This window comes from Apteryx rowi, unplaced genomic scaffold (genome assembly GCF_003343035.1).
Source record: "Apteryx rowi isolate R43461 unplaced genomic scaffold, aptRow1 scaffold_423, whole genome shotgun sequence".
NCBI classification, from domain to species: Eukaryota; Metazoa; Chordata; class Aves; order Apterygiformes; family Apterygidae; genus Apteryx; species Apteryx rowi.
In genome coordinates this window covers 211712-233810 of record NW_020450676.1, presented here as the reverse complement: position 1 = coordinate 233810, position 22099 = coordinate 211712, and the positions used below count along the sequence as shown (strand labels likewise).

General features: G+C 39.4%; 1 protein-coding gene across 1 annotated transcript in view; it reads right to left on the bottom strand.

Annotated features, from left to right (window-relative positions):
* SLC26A4 (solute carrier family 26 member 4) overlaps window positions 1-22099 on the bottom strand; it is a gene marked incomplete at its 5' end in the record, with an annotated part of 29867 nt that overhangs the window by 5451 nt on the left and 2317 nt on the right. The window contains 18 exons of the mRNA XM_026076042.1: window positions 190-273; window positions 1482-1627; window positions 1943-1997; window positions 3483-3713; window positions 4687-4782; window positions 4892-4984; window positions 5325-5394; window positions 6766-6872; window positions 8359-8454; window positions 8691-8768; window positions 9533-9646; window positions 12163-12310; window positions 13270-13352; window positions 13464-13616; window positions 16325-16489; window positions 17410-17600; window positions 19077-19187; window positions 21578-21723. Of these exons, the coding sequence (XP_025931827.1) occupies window positions 190-273; window positions 1482-1627; window positions 1943-1997; window positions 3483-3713; window positions 4687-4782; window positions 4892-4984; window positions 5325-5394; window positions 6766-6872; window positions 8359-8454; window positions 8691-8768; window positions 9533-9646; window positions 12163-12310; window positions 13270-13352; window positions 13464-13616; window positions 16325-16489; window positions 17410-17600; window positions 19077-19187; window positions 21578-21723 (2167 nt within the window). The remainder of the gene's footprint in view (window positions 1-189; window positions 274-1481; window positions 1628-1942; window positions 1998-3482; window positions 3714-4686; window positions 4783-4891; window positions 4985-5324; window positions 5395-6765; window positions 6873-8358; window positions 8455-8690; window positions 8769-9532; window positions 9647-12162; window positions 12311-13269; window positions 13353-13463; window positions 13617-16324; window positions 16490-17409; window positions 17601-19076; window positions 19188-21577; window positions 21724-22099) is intronic.

Below are 22099 nucleotides of genomic sequence, written 5' to 3'. Positions count from 1 at the left end.
AAAAATTACTTCTTCCACTAAGCACTGACATCCAGGTGCCCAGGGAGAGTATTTATGTGTTGAGAAGGAAACAGCTGTGGGCTCAGTTCATCCAACATACTATAAGAGGAGAGCTCAGTGCTACAGGCGAAGGAATAAAAACAACAGTATTCTTTAGATAATAGATAAATTCAGTTCTAAAGTGCATACCTCTTCCTGAACATCAAGTTCATCGTCAGGCTGGCTTGTTTCTGTGAATTCTATTGGTTCTTTAGACTCCTGCATGAGTGAAATCTTGACAGAAAGAAATTAGGAAACACGCTGTCAGTATTACTGAAGTTCACGTATTGCTTTGAGGTACCTTAATATAACTCCCACAACTCAAAGGGGTCTGTTGTTTACTGTTCCTTAAGAACACTGTTGCTTTAGATCAGCTGGGAGGAACTTGAGGTATCGAAAAGCCTTGCCTCTCCTCATGACTATAGTTATGGCTTTGTAAAAATAATAAAAGCATCTGTATTTAAACTGCTATATGGCTTTATCAAAATGATAATCTCTGCTATACTGCAGCATCAAACTTCTAGATCCTGGGTAGTAAGCAAAAATTATCAAAAAAAAAAAAAAAAGGGTCCCACCCAAGTTATTTATCCATAATATTAGTTATTTATTCATAATATTATAATAGGGATTACTAGGCAGGAAGTTGTGGTGAAAAGAGTGGAGAACATTAAAAAGCCATTTTCCAAACGAATGGTGTGCCCACATCTTTAACACTGCAGAATGTTCTGGTTATCTCAGAAAACAGAGAACTAAAAAATGCACGGAGGAGGCCAGCAGGACTGAACACTAGTGTGGAATGGCTGCAATGCACAATCACACCAAGTAGAATGGGACTCTTCAGCTCTGAAAACAGGTAACTGAAAGGTGCATATCAGAGAGGTATATAAAATCATTAATAGTTTGGAGAAAGGGAACAGGGAATGAATAGTAACTGCAGCTAATAATACAGAAATCCAATGAACTTATCAGGCAACAGGCTTAAGCAGAAGGAAATATTTCTCACATAGCATAGATAGACTTACAGAACTCATCTCCACAGGGTGGTGTCAAGCAAAAACGTGTAAATGGGTTCCAAAAGGAACATGACAGACACGCTGAAGAGAACTCCATCTGTGACCATTAAATATAATGGTCCAAATGCAACCTCCAGCTGAGGAAGGTGCCAGCTGTCAGAAATTAGAAAATGTGTCTTCAGATGAAGCATTCTCCATATGGCCTGTTACTTGAGTTCTTTCCACTAACAAGATCCTAGGGCTGACAGACCCTTCCTTTGAACTAGTATAATATTCCTGTACTACAGAAGCTGTCCAATTTGTAAGACTCTTTCTTACATTTTTTTGTACTACAACTCTAGGCCTAGTTTTCAAATGTGTAACAGAAATTGCAAGAATAACTTGTAGATGACAGAAGGAAGGGAAACAAACACTGCTGGATATCCTCACCTTCTCAAATATAGGATCCTGGTTGTCACTGTACATCATTTGATTCCTTATGTAGAGCACAGCATCATGGACAGTCAAGAAGAACATGTCTTTTCTGACAATATCATCAAAGAAGGTGCTCTGTTCCAGTTGTGAAATAAGGTTGTCTGAATAAAAAGAAGACGTCGGCTTGAATCAATTTGGAGTAATTTGGGGAATAAATGTCAAAATACATGGTTGCAACTACCAGAAATCAGATGTACAATCAAATCAATCAATTAGTCATAGCTTTGTCTTGACCTTTACTTTCATGTTTCTTCAAACCCCAGCAGTCTTTATATCCCACCACAGCACACCATGTTTACCAGTGTGGTTATTCACATTTTTATTGGAACAAATGCCTTCACAAACACATCTAGAGATCCTTCTTGTCTTCATTTTATCCTTTGTATGAATCATAATAGAAGTATCTGGATATTTACCTTGATATGAAGCAAAGTATACTCTTACATCAATTCTCTCAAACTCTCTAATTATCTAAAAAAAAGGAAAAGTTTACAATGAGGAGATAAAAATGTTTGTAAGGACTATACATGCATATATATATATGTCTATATATGCCATCGACATACAGACATATAATCTCTCTCTCTTTATATATATATGTACACCACACACACTTCTCATTTGTTTCTGACTGTTTTCATTCCAAATTGTATGTTTTGATTATTCACACCAAAAAAAGAACTGCTATATTTTGCTGTACTTAAATATCCATTAGTTAAGTACCAGTCTCTGAAGTGGCCAATGTAAATGGACCTATATATTTTACACATACACCATTGCTGTCTATTAAGGTTCTCATTCTATTCTCATAGAATAATCATGTCTCTTCAAGAGCAATCTTAATCTTCCCCCATATATGTGTGGCTTGAGACAATCTTTAATTAGCACATGCAATTTTTTTTACACAGACTTTCCCTCATGCAGTGCACCAGGTGGACCTGTTCCTGGATGAAAAAGTTGCATATGAAAAGAATCATGTCTGTGCAACCCCTGTCTCATCTGTCTCAGAAGTCAGAACCGAATCGAAATTAGGCAGAGGGCTAAAGCAGGTCAGACAGCATTCTTGTATTTTAGCTAGTTAAAAACTGTCCTGGGAAACTGGATTCTGCCCCTGGTTCCCTGATGGCAGGCAAGTCTCATAAAACAGCATTTTCAGAGATGATTGCTAATTGCATCCTCTTCTGTTTCTTAGTAATCTAGAATCTTGATAATCTATGATCTGGTTCACAGATAGGCCAGGCAATCCCAACTGCAGTTTGAAGTCAGTGAAAGCAGTAATCTGAACATATAAAGTATCATAAAAGGTTAAAGACTGAACAATCAGGTCTACATGCATGTAATTGGGCACCAAAGACAGTGTGGCCTTATCTAGGCCTTAATCTCTTCACCTCATTTCCCTCTCCCTAAACTGGGAATATTATCACTTCATTACCTCAGAGTGATGTTTGAAGATGAATTAAGTAATGTTGATGAAGGACTCGGATACTAGCCATAGAAAATCCTATAAAGAAATGAATCATTCTTCCTTCACATCATAATTTAAATAATATAGAATAAATAAATCTTAGAGCTAAAGACCGAAAAATGGAGGAAAGACAAAACACTGTTCTTTGTTGAGTAAGCACCATCCTATGCCCAGATTAAGGGCAGGAGGCATGTTGAAAGAAAATACGTAACTAAAATCTTTCATAATACATGCATACAAGTGGACCACATTCTGCAGTTCTGATTTTAGCGTACTTTACTGTGCAACCTTAATAATGTTCTTTTAACATAATCTTGTTCTTTTCCCCTAAGATATGCACAAACTGATATCCTACCTGATGCTACAAGTTTTAAAGGTAGTTTTCAACAACAAACTTTAATAAACTCAGAAATTATCTTCAGCCTACAGCTCTTGATTTACAAACCATTGACTAGATTCATTTTTACAGAACACTGAAAAAAGGCCCTTACCGTTCTTATTGATCTCACAGCTACAATATCCAAGAAGGACACTGCTCCAAAATCAAAAATGAGACTGTGGATGGGCACCTTTGGGACATTTACTTTGACTGGGAGTTCTGAATTCCAGTCCACCTGGATCTCTACTTCTTTGGTGGGAACTTGAAGATCTTCATTGTCTTCAGGTTCCTCGTCAGGCTCAAAAGCTTCATTATTAATACCAGGCTCACTGATGATGCCATTCTAATAGAGCAGATAATATATGGAATATATCATTCAATCGTGGAGATAGTTTTGGAATTATAGGTGACACTTCGCACTGATAACTTCTGTTTTAGGAATGAATGAGACTGATACTGCATCCAAGAATTTAAAGAAAAACAAGACAGAGCAAATAACTAGCTCCTTCTCCTCTACACCGTGTATTTTCTTTCTTCCTATTTTTTATTAGAAGAACATCTTTCTACAAAAAGGCCACTATCCAGAAAAACAAGTATCTCAGAGCTACTCCCTCCCTCAAAAGTTTTGTTTCTGTTGAAGACTGATATTTTCACCTTTGAATTGGATGTACTATACATGATAATGCAGCAAAATCACTGGGTTAGAAGTTGGATTGTCACATAACTAAGCATTTAACTCCATCCTAAGGTGGAATGTAAACAAAAATGTTGCATCCTGCACTGAGAACTCTGACAACATTATGCCCATTCCCAGCTTCCAGCTCTGGAGATTTAATAGGTCACCTGTCCCTGGCCACTCCTATAAGCTTTTAACTATAGAAATGTACATTCCATACTCAGAGAAACACATGCTGCTTCCTTTAAAGAGGATGTGGAAGGCTACGTCTGCCAACCAACAGGGACAGCCCAACTGTGCATAGGAAGCTGGGTAAGAGGAGCATAGACATATGAAAGAGCCAGCACTTTCACTGCACAGAGGCAATCTGAGGTGGTAAGGGTTAGAAGTAAGATCAGGGAACCTGTTGTTTCTACTGCAGTTAGCACTACAGCTGTCACAGCTGCCTGTTGGGTCTTTGGCAATAGGGGTACAGTTCTGCCAAGTCTCCTGCAGGTCCCATACTTCTGACAATAGTAATCAGTCACACCTTTCATCTCTATTTTAAAGATCAGCACAGAGGAGCTCATAATTAAGACTAAAGTAATAAGCTCTAACAGTAATCCTTTGAGAAAGAAAAGAAAGAAAAAAATAATTTTACCTTAGTAGCTTTTAGTTTCCCCTTCTTGATTAGCTTTTGTATCTTTCTCAGTGCTTTAAGTCTCTTATTATAAACCTTAACTGCATCAAATCCCACCTACAGAAAAAAGATCAAGACATCAAATGATTTAGTTTTACCTAGATAAAATTCCAAGGAAATCCCAAAGCCAGTCAAGTAGCATCCAAAACCATCATATATCACTTACTGTGGACTTGAGGCTGCTTTTCAGTCCGTCAATGTTAGCATAAAAAATTGGACTTGAAAACCTGAGAATTTTCACTCCTTCTGGTTCTATAACCTGTTGTCAAAGAATATAAGGTCAAGGAACATCACCCATATTTTGGATAATAAGAAACAGTTCAGTCACTGAGAAGAATCTAGGTAGGTATCTAATTCACAGAAATGAGATGGATTGTAGGCTAGCTTTGCTGATAGTTCAGCTGATGCAGTTTTTAGAAGCTTACTACCACAGCATGCAATATGGACCAACCATCTGGATCGAGATGAAGCATTTAATGCGGAAACCTGTTATCTTCACGCACTCCACTTCCAAATTGAAGCTGTCCCCAATCTGCAAAGCACAACTTTCTTTTACAGTGGCTTGTAGACTGAAGGGAAACAGCTCAGCAATGACTTACATTTTTGTATTCCTTGACTTTCTTGTAGATATCTGTGCCAGGAATGTTCCCAAAGCCACCCCAGGAGGGACTAATGGAAATGAAAAGAAAAGACGGTGAAGGAAAATATCATACTTAGGCATTCACAGAATGAGAGGATTGTTGCATACAAACTATCACAGACTCTTAGAGTCTGTTCTCTTCTACCCAACCAGTCACGCCATCAGGAAAGTGCTATATTTTTGTTTTGTGTCACTACGCAAAGGTCTTTTTCTGATCTGTAGTGGAAGGTCCTTGTTAAAGACAATATGTACTTTGGTCTCAGCCTATTGACCTCATCATTTTTGAGTAGAGCTAGATGACTAACTTGTTCTATTTGTTTCCCAAACCAGAAAAGTAAGTTAAAAGAACCTCATTTTGGATCAAATGAAAAAACAGCTTTTGACTTGGAAAGAAATTGATCACTTTTTTCATTTTAAATCAGCTGAAACAAATTATTTACATTGTTGTCAGATTAATTAAAACTTTTTGTTCAACCCTTTTTCTTTGGATTTGGGTCACTAACAAAACCAAAATATTTTTTTGTCTCCAAATATACTTTTAACAGGTGAAGCAGATTGTTCTGAAGTTTGTAAAACCTTACCTCCCTTTTTTTAAGCTTGATTTCACAAATCTGAGTTGAATTTGTGAATTGTTTTTGAGACTGTTAGAATTCCATTTTTTATAATCTAATCTTATGTAACATGTTTTGGAAGGCTCAATTTTTACACATTTGCTGACAGTGCAACTATGCTTTGGTACTGATCGCAGCTGTACTTTCTGGGCTTCAGGCTGAAGGAAAGGTGTTATGCTGTATTTTCAGAGAAAAGGCCAACAAAATGTTACGAGACAGCCAAATAAGATTCTGCAAAGCCACCTTTCCTCACCATTCAGCTCCCACACGTTATTAGAAGAGCAAGAAATAGACCACAAATACAAAATTTTGTCCTGTTTTCATGCTTCCTCTTCCTTTTCTTCCACAGACACATGCTCAGTCTGATACAAACAATGAGGGAAAAGGTTATTGGCATGTGCAGACATACCATATTATAATGACATGCTAAGAGTTACTTTAGTGACCAATTCACTACAGAATTCATACATCTTTTTATGTTTGATCTGCAATGTTTTATCCCTTTTCAGAACTGAGCAGCTACATGAGTGCATAAATAATATATGGCCAAGTATACCGAGTATGATATAGAACAGATACTGGCAAAATAATGCAGCCTCTCTTATGTCCGTGTAATTAAGTGATAGCACAGAAACAATGTTTTGTTCTAAAGAACAGATTTTTTTCCCACTTCAAAACCCTTGTCAATCCAACCATATTTTCTGCCACAAATCATCTTGCTTTTCAGTGTATTGTCTTACTTTTTCATAGTATAACATTGACAAATATTTCTGATCCTGTGTTACTTACAACTGAACTCTCAGCACGACTGTCAGCAATCCAAACAAAAGGCCGGCAAGTAATCCCAAATCAAGTCCCAAAATGATGGATGCTACACATGTAAAAACCCAGATCATCTGGAGAAGAAATAACAAATGTAAAGTCTCTTAACTATAAAATGCAGCTGTGGTCACTGTAAAGAATCACTAGACCAGACAATAAGAGGAGCATCAGAACTTAACTTTGAAGATGACCACAGCACACTGGCAATTTACTGACTTCCATATGAAAGTCTTCTCCCCCTTCCAAGCTACTTCTGTCCATTGTCATCTTACTAAAAATATTGACTTTTAGGAAAAAAAAAATCTCTCTCTCTCTCTTTTTTTTTTTTTTTAAACAGAGGGACATTCTTCCAGGATCTAGTTACCTTGGTGAAATTTAAGAGGATGAAGTTAACCGTTGCATTTTCTTTTTTTCCTGATTGATAGTAGTAGTTTTTGTTAATCTTACTTTAGAAATTTGAAGCAATTTATTCTCCCCGAGATGTAACATACTGTAAGATGGCCCTCCTACAGGACACATATGGAGGGAAGAGGGCTACTCAGTGATGCCAAGAAATCACAACTGTACCAAAGAGAGGTATTTCATATGAACAGGTTGATGGCATTTTGTAAAGCCTCTATTGAATATTCAGGCAGAACGGTTGAAGTGGGTTCCTCAGTTCCTCCTTACGTCACTGCCCAGGCAGAGCACCCAGCGGACCCAGTCATTCAAAAGGCTGAGGTTGGTGGGATCTTTTACCTATGAAGCGGACTACTGAAGGATTGACTAAAAAAATTCAAATTTACTTAAAACACGTACTGCCCAGAGACACACACTACAAAACCTGTGTGCAGTAAGGATTGCATGTTGAAGATACTTTCCATGCATTCTTTTCCTGTCCAAAGAGCCATGCTGAGGGGCTGTTGCACAGAAGTCCTGGTGGGAGATGTGAGCAAGTTCCCTGAGGTGAGGTTATAGTGGTTGATAAGAACAGCCTGTTCATACATCCCTTAACATGCCAAGTGCTCTTAGGCACACATTCTAGCATGGATTAGTCTTGCTACAGCAAGAAAATGTATTTTGTGAGGACTACCTGAGATTATCCAGGCAAATAGAATGCTAATGAGATAATGACATAAATATAAATGTAGGAATTAAGAAAAGGTCAGCTTTTCTGGCCATTTTAAACTGTGCAGAAGATCAGAGCAGAATGCTAAAGGTGACCACAGGCTGTCTTTATTCTGATTTTCAAGGCATCTCAACGCAAGATTTCTGTAAACTGTATTAATTGCTATGAAGGACACTGAGCAGGGATAATACCCTCACTAGTGTCCTTATGACAGAATAGAGGGAATAAAGATGATAAGGAGAATACTACATAAAACTCTAAAATAGGGAATTTTAACTAGCTTCATGGCACTTCTATTTTGAGGATGCAAATAAAACCGATTTGCATTAGCAAATCTGAACTCAGGACTACAAAACTTTATGTGATAGTTAAGAGAAACCTGGATGGCATTAAAAGGCAAAAAAAAAGCACAGACAAAAACATTAAGGGAGCAAAGAAAAAAGATGACTTACAGCATCCACTTTATTCTGTCTCCACAGACGAGGAACATCAAACACCTGCATGAACATCCCTTTCAAGTTGGCTATGACTACAGCTGCCAACACAGACTGTGAACAAAAATGGTAAAAAAGTGTTATTCAGAACAAAAAAACGCATTTTCAGATATTTTAATCTTCTGTCAGTTTTCTGTTTGCAAAGTGTACAACATTGTACATGATAAATCAGAGCTTCCTCTGGTATCAATCATCATAGTTCAAATGGGTCTATCAGTCCGGTCCACAAAAGCCGAGCATTTGGATGTGACAGGTGCTGGTGGCTGTGCTGCAAGGCAGAAGTACGGTACCTTTTGCAAGGGCTCTAGCAGTTTCCCCAGGGCAACAATGGCAATCAGAACAATCCCAGCTGAGATTATCCCCGCCACCTGCAAAGGACACGGTGTTTAGAGGAGCTGAGCGTAGAAAGACTCTATCTTACGTTTCCAGGCTTACAAAGAAAAGCTACACATTACACTTCTTGAGGAACAAGGAGGCCTGCCAGAATGCCAGTGCATTTAGGCACACATGGGCAATCATTAAACGCTTTGGCTACGCAGAGTGAATTCAGTTAAGCAGGTAGCATAAACAACCGCCCGCGAGGTAGCATCTCTCGGGAGGCAGAGTTGCATGGAGAGGTGAGAGGAGCAGGGTCTGCGTGTCAGCCAGAAATGGGGCTGCAGGACATCCTGTACATCTCCACTGTTAGATAAGTGTGAAGCTGTAGTACTGTGAAATGGAGATGGGTAACATACAGTATAGGAGAAAGATGGCAGGTGGGCCGATAACAAATGGCACACATCAGAGCTGCTCCGGCCAGCCCATGGGAGCTTAATGTCTCATAGGTTTCTGGGAGAGGATCTCCTCACTCATACTCAATTCCTACTGTGACAAACACAGTCCTGTAACTGGGAATGAAATTCTGGGGCATGAGACCTGAAAGACTGCTGACCTCTAATGTAACTCGTGCTAGGTAAAACTTTATTGCCCTCTTCTGGCAGAGCTACAAAAAGGAGCACAAGCAGCTTGCTGAGATACCTAGGGATTTTCACGTTCCAGCAATACAATTTTCATCCTTTCGTGAAACGTGCCCATTGTGCCCTCTGCAATTTAAACTTAGCTGTGCACAGGACTAGCAAGAAGAGGTCATTACCTGAGTCTTTCCACCAGTACTTTCTTGGACTGCTGTCCGTGAAAGAGCAGTAGTTGCAACAAAACAAGAGAAGGCTCCTGAAAAAATGTTGCTGATCCCAAAGGCAATAAACTCCTGAAAGATAATTGGATGATGCTGTAAATAAAGATTTGTTAAGACAAATTTGCAATGCAGAATGACAATATATTTCTACAGTAGTTTATCGAGTAGGTAGCACTGTACTATTGAGAAGAGTCTGGGTGAGTAACAAGTGTTAATGTTTACATGCATTCTTCTTGTGCCAATGTAACTAAATCTGTTTAGAAGCCAATATAATTAAGTTGGTATACTCTCACCAAGGTGGACATATCCATACCAGTATAAAGGTATTTATAGCTTATTTCCATCACTGTTATCAAAACTAACTTTTCTACCAATTACACTGATATAATTGCATGAACACATGGGACTGGTATAATTTTAACTCTTGAATACCATCAGCTAAACAAATACTATTAAATCAGTACAACGGTCTGAGTTTAGTCGAGCCTTTCATTAAGGCAAGGCATTCTACTATTAGTTGAACTAATCAGGAGCTTTCCAAAGAAATGCAGTTTCACTGAAAACTTCTAGTTTGTTGAGCCAAAGGTATTTCAGCCTGAACATCCCAATGAACTCCTGCTGAGTCCCCAGCATCGTTCTCACGGATTTGCCCCAGGGTCACAGCTGCTGGCACCTACGGAGGCTGGTTTTTCTGCTCAAGTGACAAGGACCCTGGGAGCTGCATGCCCGGGGATCTGGGACATTCCTCTGAAGTACGTCCGGGAAACGAGGCCTTTGGGAGCTGCCTGCAATCCCGTATAATTGACAGAAACACTGCTTTAACTGAGCTGATACACAGTCCCAGGAGCTTTCCACCCACTGCAAGTTTTTAAAAATATAATTGAACATTTGATTTTGACTCTCACTCCCCTTCCCCCAAAAGAACCAAAAACTCTGAGCCAAAAGTGTGAGCCAAAAACTCTGCTTTTCATTTAGCTCTAATTACAAGGGCAGGATTTTGAAGTCGTGCTCTTTAACAGAACAGACCTAGACAATTCGTGCCTATTCCTGCATAACAGCTGTGTTCTGGGAGAAAATGCCGGAAATATAGTTTCTGGTGTGCCCAGGCCTTGACCATCTATGAATCTATGAAGACAAAATAAACACTGGCAGATAATGGGATTGGACTCTCCTTCAAAATGATTTTACTACCTGCATTTATGATCTTATTTTAACTGCTCCAGTTTACTTTAAGTAAACTATTTGCCCATCATTCACGGCTGTATTTAACAGTCGGTATGTGTAAAGTTCATAGCATTAGTATTGGAAGGAAGGCACTTTGCTTTTTATAGACAGTAATTCAACTATTATAATATTTTATTAGTACCTTTGAAGCATATCAGTGCTGGCAGTACAGCATATTCAGCAAAAGAACAGCATAAATAGCACTTTCAAGAATACGCATTATTCATACAGACTTATTAAACTGAAAGTCAATGCATTTTAGGCAACCTGAATCCAGAGTGTTACCAGATATGAACTTTGTGTATTATAAAGTGACGAGCACATTCAGAAATATAATTCTGCTACATACTGCATAACAGTATTTCCAAAATCCAGCTTTACAACCTGGGCATAATTCATGAGCACTAAAATATGGAAGGACCCATTAAACAAGGTGCTTGGCTTATTTATTTATTGTAGTGAATGCATTTTCCTAAATGCTCAAAGGGCACAGTTCAAAATCAGGAGAGATGCGGGACAAGGAAGCTGTAGGACATTTTTCTCCCACGCCCGTGGCAAGCCACAGAACCAGCCAAGCAGACGCTGAAAACCTGCGGGAATCCTCTAAGGGCTTTGCAGTGCATCGCTTGTACAACATTGCAGCTACGGGCTTTTAGAAACTGGTGTTTATAACAATACAACTGCCTGATGTAGACAGTTATTGAGGTATGTTCATATACTGGTAGGCATTTATTTTTGTGAAACTACAGGACTTAGCTATACAGTTACATGTATATTCATATTGATATAACTGGTGTCACACCAAGAAGCACAATTCAATGTTATTGGAGTAAAAATCACACCCTAAATGAAAAAGTGGAGTGGATACAAATGCTGCATGTAGACTAAGCCTAAATAAAGCTGCCTGGAGCAGCTTCTGAGCTTGGCATTGCCTTCTGCCCCGCTCCAGCAGCTGACCTCAGAAGATGCCTTACGCATAGAAATGGAAAGCAGGTTGCTAAAGCTGCCCAGGTCAACTTCGTATCACCTGAAAATTCCTCTACACAGTGTTTAGCTCTAACGACCCATTCAGAACAACCTCAGTCACTGAAGTGGTACAAAAGAAATTAATTCGGATGAAAAAATTAATTCGGATGAAAGACCCATACTGAGGGGAGAGCACGTCTGTCCATCTCTGTGTGGCAAATTTGTCAGATAATATATGGCCATTACATCTATTTTTTTGCAGTAGTTAAATGAATTTCTCCTGTCCAATTTTACATTTTGTCTTAAAAATCTGTATAGATGTTTCATCTGGCTACATAAGTCAGCATCAAACAGAACCTATGTTCTCTATGTTCATAAACTATTTCAGTTTTACATACCTGGTTTCCATCAATAGCATAGTCATATTTGGTTGCGTATACTTTCCCCACAGAGACTGCAATAGCGTAAGCAACGATAGCAATGGAAAATGAGGCTGCTATCATCTGGGAAAACATGCCGACAGCTGGAGGTTCAGGAGGCAAAAATCTAGCATTTAGAAAATATATTAATATTATCAACTTTGATCAAATTCTTTTCTTCCTAGAGTTGTCAAGGAGCTTGAGGCAGAGGCATACAGGTTGCTTATAATTTCAAGCATAATATTTCAAGTTAATAAAAAGGTGGAAACAGCCCATTGACATACAGAACATGCTTATCTAGCTCACCGCAGCCCAAATCCTGATGCTATTAGTCAGCAACAAAGCTCCTGTTGTTCTCAGCGTGACTGAGATTTGGCCTTGTGATAGCAAAGTGAAGAAGTACATTTTTTGAAGCACTGAATAAAGGATATATTCAATAGTATGATGAATTACATAAATACATTAATGACACTTCATACTATTGTTAACATACTTTGTTGGTAGATCTCAACAACATTTTTATCCCCTACTGTGTTTTCCACAAATTTTAATTAATCAGGGCTTGAATAGCAAATGGAATGTGAAGGTTACTACTGTGAAGTGCTCTGAATCTTTCAAGTGAAAGTCTCTACCAGTGTAATCCTCAAAATCCGTGCGCCTGTGAATACGTAAGGGACAATATTGGTTAGGATAACAGTGGCAGCATGAATATGGACCATGGTGGGACAACTCCTGTTTTTAGAAATGAAACCTATGCAGAAGTAGACTTTCCTTGTTAAAAGTCCTTTAATTTTTTTATGTTTTTATGTCATGTATTTACTTTGTGACCATGAAACAACTAATTCTCAAATGAACTTTTTGAGTCACGTAAGTACTCCTAAACCCATTTTACAGATAAAGAAAAGCTAGGCAACATAATCAGACAGCATCAGTGACAGAACCAGGAGTAAAACTCCAGAAAACTCCAGCTCTGAGTCCTAAACTCAGATTATAGCTCTCAATCTCTCTTTTACGTCTTTTATCTTACCACTGTCATTTTTAGCCAATTAAAAAATGATCTATGTCCCAAAATACAAAGGCACTCACCCTCTAGGAATGCTCTTAACAATGCCGGCATTGTATTTTTTTTCCAAGTCAGCAGCATATGAAATGCCAGTGGCTATTATTGTCTGTAATCAAATAAAACAACAGTTTTAAAATTGAAAAAATGCTCATGTCTTCCTGTAGCCAGCCCCATCTATTGTAGCTGTTATCAGCTTTTGTTATAGTTCTCATCTTACCACAATGACTTCTATTGGTATAGGTATGGGTATCTTGTGTTTGAACCGATCATTTATTTCTTTAACTACCATGCAGACAAAAATGGTGAGGAGTCCAGCAATAAGATCTGCAATGTTGGTGGTACCAATTCTTTCAAATATTTCAACAAGAGTCTGAAAAATAAAAATGACAATTTAAAATACACCCTTGTCCTCTTAAAGGCTGTGAATACGCTCTCAAGAAGAAACAGATGCACAGGGTTTTGGAGGAGCCCAGGGCTTACACACTCCTTTGCTCGGGCCCAGAGGAGCCTAAATCTGTCTAATGTCCCACCAAGCTGTTACAGATTCAGTGAAAGGATTTCATGGTGAATTTAACTTAAAAGGCACAACTGCGAGAATTGCCTGCACAGATTGCTTCTGCTTCCCAATTTCTAGAAAACTAATACTAAGGACCAAGGGCTCACCCCCTACCTGTGCTTTACCTCTATCTGTTATTAGAGCAAGGAAGGAGACATATATAACTCCTTTGCTTTGTGCAGATAGCAGCAGAGATGCTCATTTTTTGATCCAAAAGCCAGCTGGCAGACCCCTGGGCAAGTCTCTGGCTCACCATACGCCCAGCACATCCAGTCTGTGTATTTTGTCTTCCCTATTTCTGCTCACACCCGGAGAATGAGCACGCCAGCCCAGACCCCTCAGGCTGTGGAGACCCCTGTACTTGAGAAAAGCGGTCGCCCAACCTCACTCTCAGGTACATTAACCCTCCCACCACTAGTTTGGTCATAGGCTGGAGGACTCCCACAACTGGACTACAACCGGCAGCTCCCTTATCTACCCTTGCCATGCCCTTGCTTGGTCCGATTGTTTATTGCAAACTACAGTGCATGCGACAGACATTTATATTTGTGTAGCATTTATACAAACATGACAAAAGTATCACTTTTAAGTGTACAGAGGAAACAGGAAGGGCTGATCAGAGAAAAGCTATGGATACTTCTCCGTCCCTCTCCCAGCCATCAGGGTAATTCTCCCTTGCTCTTTGTCTCCATGAATATTTAATTATTCTGTGCAAAGTGAAGCAGCTTTGGCAGAATGAGCTGATGCAAAAGAGACTGGAAACAGACTTCTGGTATCCTGGTTAGCTCCCCAAATACTGGGCTGTTAGCTGAAATGCAAGGGGAGGGTGGCAGCAGCAGCACCACTACCACCTTCCTGAAAAGACCTGCTTCCCCTGTTTTTGAAATAAAGTACTTAACCTGCTTTGTTTTCTAAGCTAAAGAAACAAACCTTGCTGAAACACGAAGTGAGAGGCTTCTCTGTGGGTAGCCTGAAGCCTTTTTTTGCCCCTTGTACTGCTTACAGCATTTAGTTATCACCCATCCCAGTGCTCCCCAGTGCCAGGGAACAACAGGTTCCCAGTGGGGGGGTTGTGAGTTCTCCTGATGTTGGACGCTTAGTGTTGCAGTTTGCTAAACACCACTTCTGAAGCGCGTCCAAGATTTGCTGAAGCTGACACAGCAAATCACTGGTTGAGCGAGCCAGAAATCACAATTTCTTTGCTCTACGCACATCTGCAGGCGCATTTGCTTGGCTCACCTGTTAGAACGCAGAAACTCTAAGCTTTAACCTAAAAAGTCAGCACTCCAATCTGAGCCTTGCTGGAGCTGGCAGAACCGTTTAATTCCTTTTCAAAAATACTTTTATACTAGCTGTACCACCCTTCAATGAAAATAAAAACCAGAGAGATAGAAAAACCTACTGGATCAATTAGTCCGTCACCGTTCCAAGTCTGCAATCAGAGGTTTATTAGACAGTACTTTGTCTTATCTAATTTTCCATGGCCTAAGGAAAAGCATTTTCATTAATGCCAAAAGGCACATGACGTAATACTTTTTTTCAAATATTCCACAGATATTTTTTCTGAATTTCACCTTGTTATTTGTAGTTAATTCATTCTATTTTTGCTGATCTACACGTCTAATGTGTTCTTCTTCATGCATAAAGAGACTAGCTAATCTGGTTGCCTGAACTGGCATGTTCTGTAAGGACATCTTTGTCTAGAACAGCCTCTTGAAGAAATCTATTATCCTAATGTGAAGTATGATGGAAGATCTAAAATACTATGAATCTAAACAGTTTCATGCTGAAGTCAGTGACAAAACTCAATAATTTCCCTGGGAAAGGAGACTACTCTGTAATACGAGAATCTCTAGGAATTCAGTATTTCTGTAATCCATCCAAGACAGTTCTTCATTTGATCATTTTCTCTAAAATCAACAAATGGACTTGTGACAGCAGTATTTAGCCTCTCCTTAGCTAACCAGCAGGTACCTGCCTCCAGGATGGGAATCCACATCCTTCCTGAGAAATTCCCCAGTATGGCTACAGTGTGGATTGAATAAAGCTACCCTTTACCAGAATGACCTGCTGGTTTAAGAAAGAGGAGACTTGGGACCAGTCAACTTTGAAGATGATCTGACAATGTTAAGAAATGGTGAAACATCCTTCTCAACAAACCAAGAAGCAAGGGGATGGGAGGGAATAGTCTCCACAAGTGAAAACCTAGAGAAGAAAAATTGTTTTGCTGGATATTATGTTTAAACTTTATATGGAATACAGCTGTGCCTGGAAAAGACTTAACCGTTGCAATTAGCCTTCATGGTCTGGGGAATGAAGAAAGCAGCTGCTTGGAGCTCCACAGGTACAAATGACAACCTGCAGATCTTGATGAGAGTGAGACTAAGACCTAAATGAATATCCTATACTTACCACAATATATATGAATCATTCCTGCATGAAATGGAAGCAGAAGATAAATAATAAACAATTATGAAAAAGTTCTGGCATAAAATAAAAGCAAATTAGAAGGCCGTACTTACATATATTATGGAAAGGACACCATTATAGTTTTTAGTTGAAACATTTAGGACTATTTTCAGTTGTGACACAAACACTTGAAAAGCAGCTGCAGTTGTGAATCCCCCAACTAGTGGATCTGCAAGGTACCTCACAATGAAACCAATCTGAAGGACTCCAAATACTACCTGGAAAAATCATGAAGAATAACAACTTGCTAAACAATAAAATGATATAGCAATGAAACTGCAAAATGTTCACATTCACTCCCATGAACATGCCTCTGGAAAGCATGAAAACTGATCACGCCTGATCATGGTACCTGTACCTGCATTGACCCAACTTTGGCTGAGTTAGTTAAATGATTTTATCCATGGAACAAGCTCATGGTCATGAGCAAGACTGTGACAACCTGGCCATGAGTGAGTCTGAAAGAATGAAACTCATTTTGTTCAACAAAAGATGGACTCGTTGCATGAGACAAATCAGTTTCAAGGGAAGTAATGTGCACAGCAAAGTGGGACGATCTAGTTCTAACTTTTTACAGAGAAGTGGGCAAAGGACAAATTTTAGATGCCACTGACCTCACTCCACATGACATCTATGTGTCATTTGTTAGAACTTGTCTTCTGAGCACCGATGCCCATCTTTGCCTTCCATAGTACAAATTTGCACCTACTTTTTATCTGATGATTTCTTATGCCTTGTTCTCTTCTCTTTGTTGACACAGAGTCTTAGGACATCTTCCTCCATGGCAGCCTAGTGTAGCTTAATATCATGTCATCCAGAGAAATAAAGGAGACCTGAAGAACTGTGTGAAAGGATGCTCCAGGATATGTACTATTAGCACTTAGTTTTGTGTAAGTCTCCTGCTCTACAGTCATAGGGTTATTCTTCTATTGACTGTGACCCTCAGCCATGCTGCCACAAATGCTGCCCAGGATGAAAAGAATAGTCCCCTGCAAGCTCTTCAGAGTTTGAGATAACTTTCCTTCATTTTTGTGTTTTAATATATATACCTAAATACCTAGTAGGTATTTCCATGCTGTATTTTCACCCATTAAAATTAAAGCAAAATCAACCCGTGTCTTCAAGTCAACTATTTTACCTGTAAAATTCCAACCAGAAATGTGAGGGTACTGGCTATCAGCACTCTCTGGGCATCTCTGGATTCAGTGTCTATCAGTGGCCCAGTACCGTTAGCCCCTGTAGCATTACTGCCATCTATGAGAAAATTATCATCAGGGGCCATGCTCAATACAACAGATCCCACCATCAAACTGACTACAGGAAAGGGACCTGTAATGATAAACAGAACATATCCAAGTTTACTACACATAAAAAAGAAGCATTTATCAGAGTAGACAAGTAAAGTCTAAATTACAAAATTCATTTAATATTTCGGCTGGGACACATGAATTATTATTTGTAGTACTAGGGGGCTAGGAGCCACAGGCACTGCAAACATGACCCAGCGATACAGTTCCTTCCTTAAATAACTTACAATATACATATGGGTGCAGTTTCATGCTTTGCTTAAGTCAGTTTAAGGCTGTACCAAGCCCAAAAGGGGCAACGTGTTCCCACCATCTCCCTTGTGTTAGCACCAGCAGTTCTGTGGCCCGCAATGAGACAAAGCAGACGGCTGATCCAGCTGAAAGCAACTTTTTTTTTTCTTTTTGTTTTCAGGGTTAGGTTTCGGCTGAATGAATGAGCTGATGCAGATCACCACACAGCTGCATGGCCAGGAATCCCAACACAGCGGTGGTGGCAGGAATACACAGCAAGGGGGAGGACTGCCCCTTTCAGCAGTAATATGGTATTACATGGGCTAAAGATGACTGAAACCATACTTGGTCAAGATACAGATAGACAGGGAGTAAAAGATCATTATGTCAGCAATGCGCAACCTAGACATAGTTGCATTTATTGCGGTTATGACTATAATTAAGCAGAAAAGGAAAATGTGATGAAATGTTTTAAAGAAGGATAAGTTAATTTTACAGTTATTTTAGAGAACACTTCATGAGTATAAAAAGAGCATTAGAGAAAGTATAAAAAGGAGTGTTTGAAAATATTTAAAGTAGGGATGTCAACATAAGTAGAGGTGGGAGCTCACATCTGGATAGCAAGACTGTATTTTGTTAAAATGGAGAAAAAGAAATTTCAGTGACCAAGTTGTGTATGATGAAAGCTTAAACATGAATTTTAACTGTGAGAACTGACAGGGGAAAAAAAACCATATTTTAGAGAAAGTATTCAGAAAGAATCAACAAGGTTTACCCATAGCCGTGATGTGAGGGCCTAGAGCGAGGCTGGAGCGGATACACCGGTTCTGGGGCTCTGCGACAAGCAAGAAGATGATATTGTCCATAGTGATCAAAAAGGATGTAGCAAGGAAGGCTTGCGGAGAAGACTAAGAGCTCTGTTTTAGCCATCTTGAGCTTTAGCTGGTAGACAAAATGTCTGTTCATACTGCCTAGTGTGGCCTTGATCTTGTAATTTCTTGCAAAGAGCATAGCCAAAGACAAAATTTAAACTTCAGCATAAATGCAAGCAAAGGGCATGCGTGGGCACAACTGAAGATAGCTATGATGAACAGTTGCCTGTACAGAGAAGAAGTAAGTCTTAAGTCCCCCAAACCCACCAATATTAATATTCAGTACAACCGATATGGTTCAGAAAGTACCTATCTTATATGAAATATGAATGTTCACAGTAAGGATTAGCACTTTGTAAAAGATAATTCACTGTAACTTGAACACATGCAGTTACCAACTGAGATGTGCCTTGATGTTCCCAGGAAAAAGTATGTCAGGATAGGAAAAAAGGCAGAATAGAGACCATATCCAACAGGAACTGCAACCAGCAGAGCGTATGCCAAACCTGAAATGATACATCATCACAATTTCCCATTTAAAATCTCTCAGTAGACTAGTATCTTGTCTAAAATAGGGTTAGACTTTCAGACAGATTTATGCCTTATCCAGATACAATTTAGAATGCATTTTGCATCTGTAATTCAGTTTCAGGCACATATGTGAGTACTAGTGTCTGTAAAAATTGCATATCTCACACCAGTAGCTGGATGTGTAAGTATGGAAAGATATTTCTACGTTTGTATAAGTAGCACAAAACAGGCACTAATGTGAAGTTCAGGCAGGGGAACTTTGTTGCAAAAATGAATGGTCTGACCTTTGAGAAAAAAAATAGGAATATGCAAAGTGTCATGGTTATAAACAGAATTTTCAAACAGGGATGTCAAATTATTGCACTATGAATATGCTTCACTATGTTCAGCCCTTTGGCAAATCAGGCCACTTTTTCAGGTATCAGCTTATAAACTTAAATGCCAAAAGTAAAGCACCCAAATTGGAAAGTTTTGACCCTTATCATCTTCTCCCTTTGTATAACCAAGCGAGCTGTCAGCTCCAACAAAAAATGAAGGAAAAAAAAAAAGAGAAGAGTTAGCTTCAGTATCGTATCCCAGTTAGCTACCACTGCAGAGTCTAGTATTCTCCTCCAAAGAAACAAACTGCTACCAGAGCTCAAAATAACCTAGGTCCTGGTCACACTACTGTAACTCGTGAGAGGACTGAGAGCAACACACACAGTTATTGGTAGTTAGGGACACTTCAAGATCCCAGAAACCTCTTTTTTGGCAATCATTTTGGCCAGTTTTTCATATGATTTGGTACTTCAGAATTATGTATTTTTTAAAGTTACAGCAAATGCATATCGGACACAGATTAGATTTGCATTAATTAGGATTGTCATGTATTTTTGAATACACAGGGAGGTGTGAGACCAGACAGTGCACTTCAGAAATACATTTTACAAGTGGAATCTTATTGTGAGAAAATCAGGCTTCCTCTGTAAAAATATAAATGAGGAAGTTACAGTAAGAGCATAACAGCTGTTCTAGGCCAGCTCAAAGGCCCATCTAGCCCAGTGAGTTTTAAAAAGGAAAGGCAATCCTGTGATTGAGGCACTGCCTTCTGCAGAGATCTTCCAGCTCTGACATCTGCTTCCTGCATGACTGTGGACAAGTCGCTCTGGATCTTTATTCCTCAGGTCACTCTCTGCCTGGGGCAGAAGTTTGTAACACTTCTTTTCTGCTAATCTTTGCCTTACTAGTGCACTTCACTGGAACAGACGGTAGGGAAAATTTGTGGCTATTTAAGAAATAATTACTATCAAAATGGGATCTTGCCTGGAGGGTTTAACAGAAGCACAGGCAATACTGTGGTTCCTAGAAAATCCTGTGTCTCTTCTTTTGGGCATTTGGTGCCTCTGAAGTCGATGGAGAATGGTAGATACCTTCAGAGGACAAGCTGTCCCTTCTGTCATGGACAACTAATTGGGAATGAGACAAATTACTTTCTTTGTTGGATCTCTATAATCTTTGCCCCCTAGTGTAAGCACTTAATTTCCATTACGGGAAAATGTGCAGTTGAGACAGCTAACTTAACCTCCCACTGTCCTGAAAATTTGTGAAAATAGCGCAAGTTCAACCCAAAGAAATGAATACACTGGATCCCACCAGGGTTACAGCTAGTCTTGCCTTTGAAAGTGGACCATATCAGCTGCCTCAGGCAGAAGAATGGTTCTCCCCTTTAAGTCTTTCCTCTCTTAACTAAGATAGTTTCACTAATTTATGATTATTTCTGCCACTTTTCTATTTATTCATCTACTGAATGTTTTTCTAATAAATGTAATAAAGAAATAAGGAAAGCTGAATACTATAAGGCATGCACTGTAACTATCCATCAACTTCATCAATTTTTAAAACATGACTACACCACTACCTCCTTAAGCATTGTTTTCTGCAGATATTTGAATGACCTTATGGGCAAAATTTTAAAGGAAAGTAGATATCAAAATTGCGTTCATTTGGGGGGAATAACTAGATTTTTGTACGCAGCTGCAGAAGAGCTATAGGCTCAGACAACCAGGAAACAGAAATAATACCACATGACTTATTTGATCCATCCCAATATAAGTGAAAGTTAAAATATTAAAATGAGTTTTGAGCAAAAGGCTCGAGAAAGTGTTAAACACAGACAAATATCATACCAAAGGAAATTTAAGTCTTCAAGTTGAGCAGAAAAAGAGTAAATCAAATTCATCAATTATGTATTGCAAAATAGTATGTAATATCTGATATTGAATAACAAGCCTCAGATTTGTAATTCCACCTGCCTTTCACCACAGTGCCGGCAGACACTGTGAGAGGAGCGCGCTCGGCCGCCCAGCGACACCGTGCCGGGATTTACCTTGCAGGGTGGCCACGAGCCCCGTGCTGACCCCGGAGATGATATCGCTGATCAGCCATTCCTTCACCCGGTAGTTGGGGAGCCACTCCAGAATGGGCAGGAAGGACCTGGCAATCCGAAAGGCCTTTTTTCTCGAACAGCTGCAGGAAAACAAGTTATTACAGCACCATCTGAAACTACAACCAGAGAGCTACCAGCAAAAACCAGTGGCAAACTGCAGGTTACACATATTTTAAGAGGTGAAGGCTGACACTATTACTTTTTCCAGCTAGGAATGAGGCATCTATTGGTATCAAAAGTCTCCTGAAGGAAGCGCCACCCCCATGTGTAACAGCATCTGCACACTTTGATATTAAAAGAAGGATATATATAGAGAGAGTGTATGTGTAATGTATAGAGCAGGCGGTATACATATACACACATGTAAGCGTATACATGTGTGCGTAAAGTCAGGCTGTTTCGCGACTTCAGCGCGCGGGTCCCGGCGCTGGCTCCGCTCCAGGCCCCCGCGGGCCCTCCCGG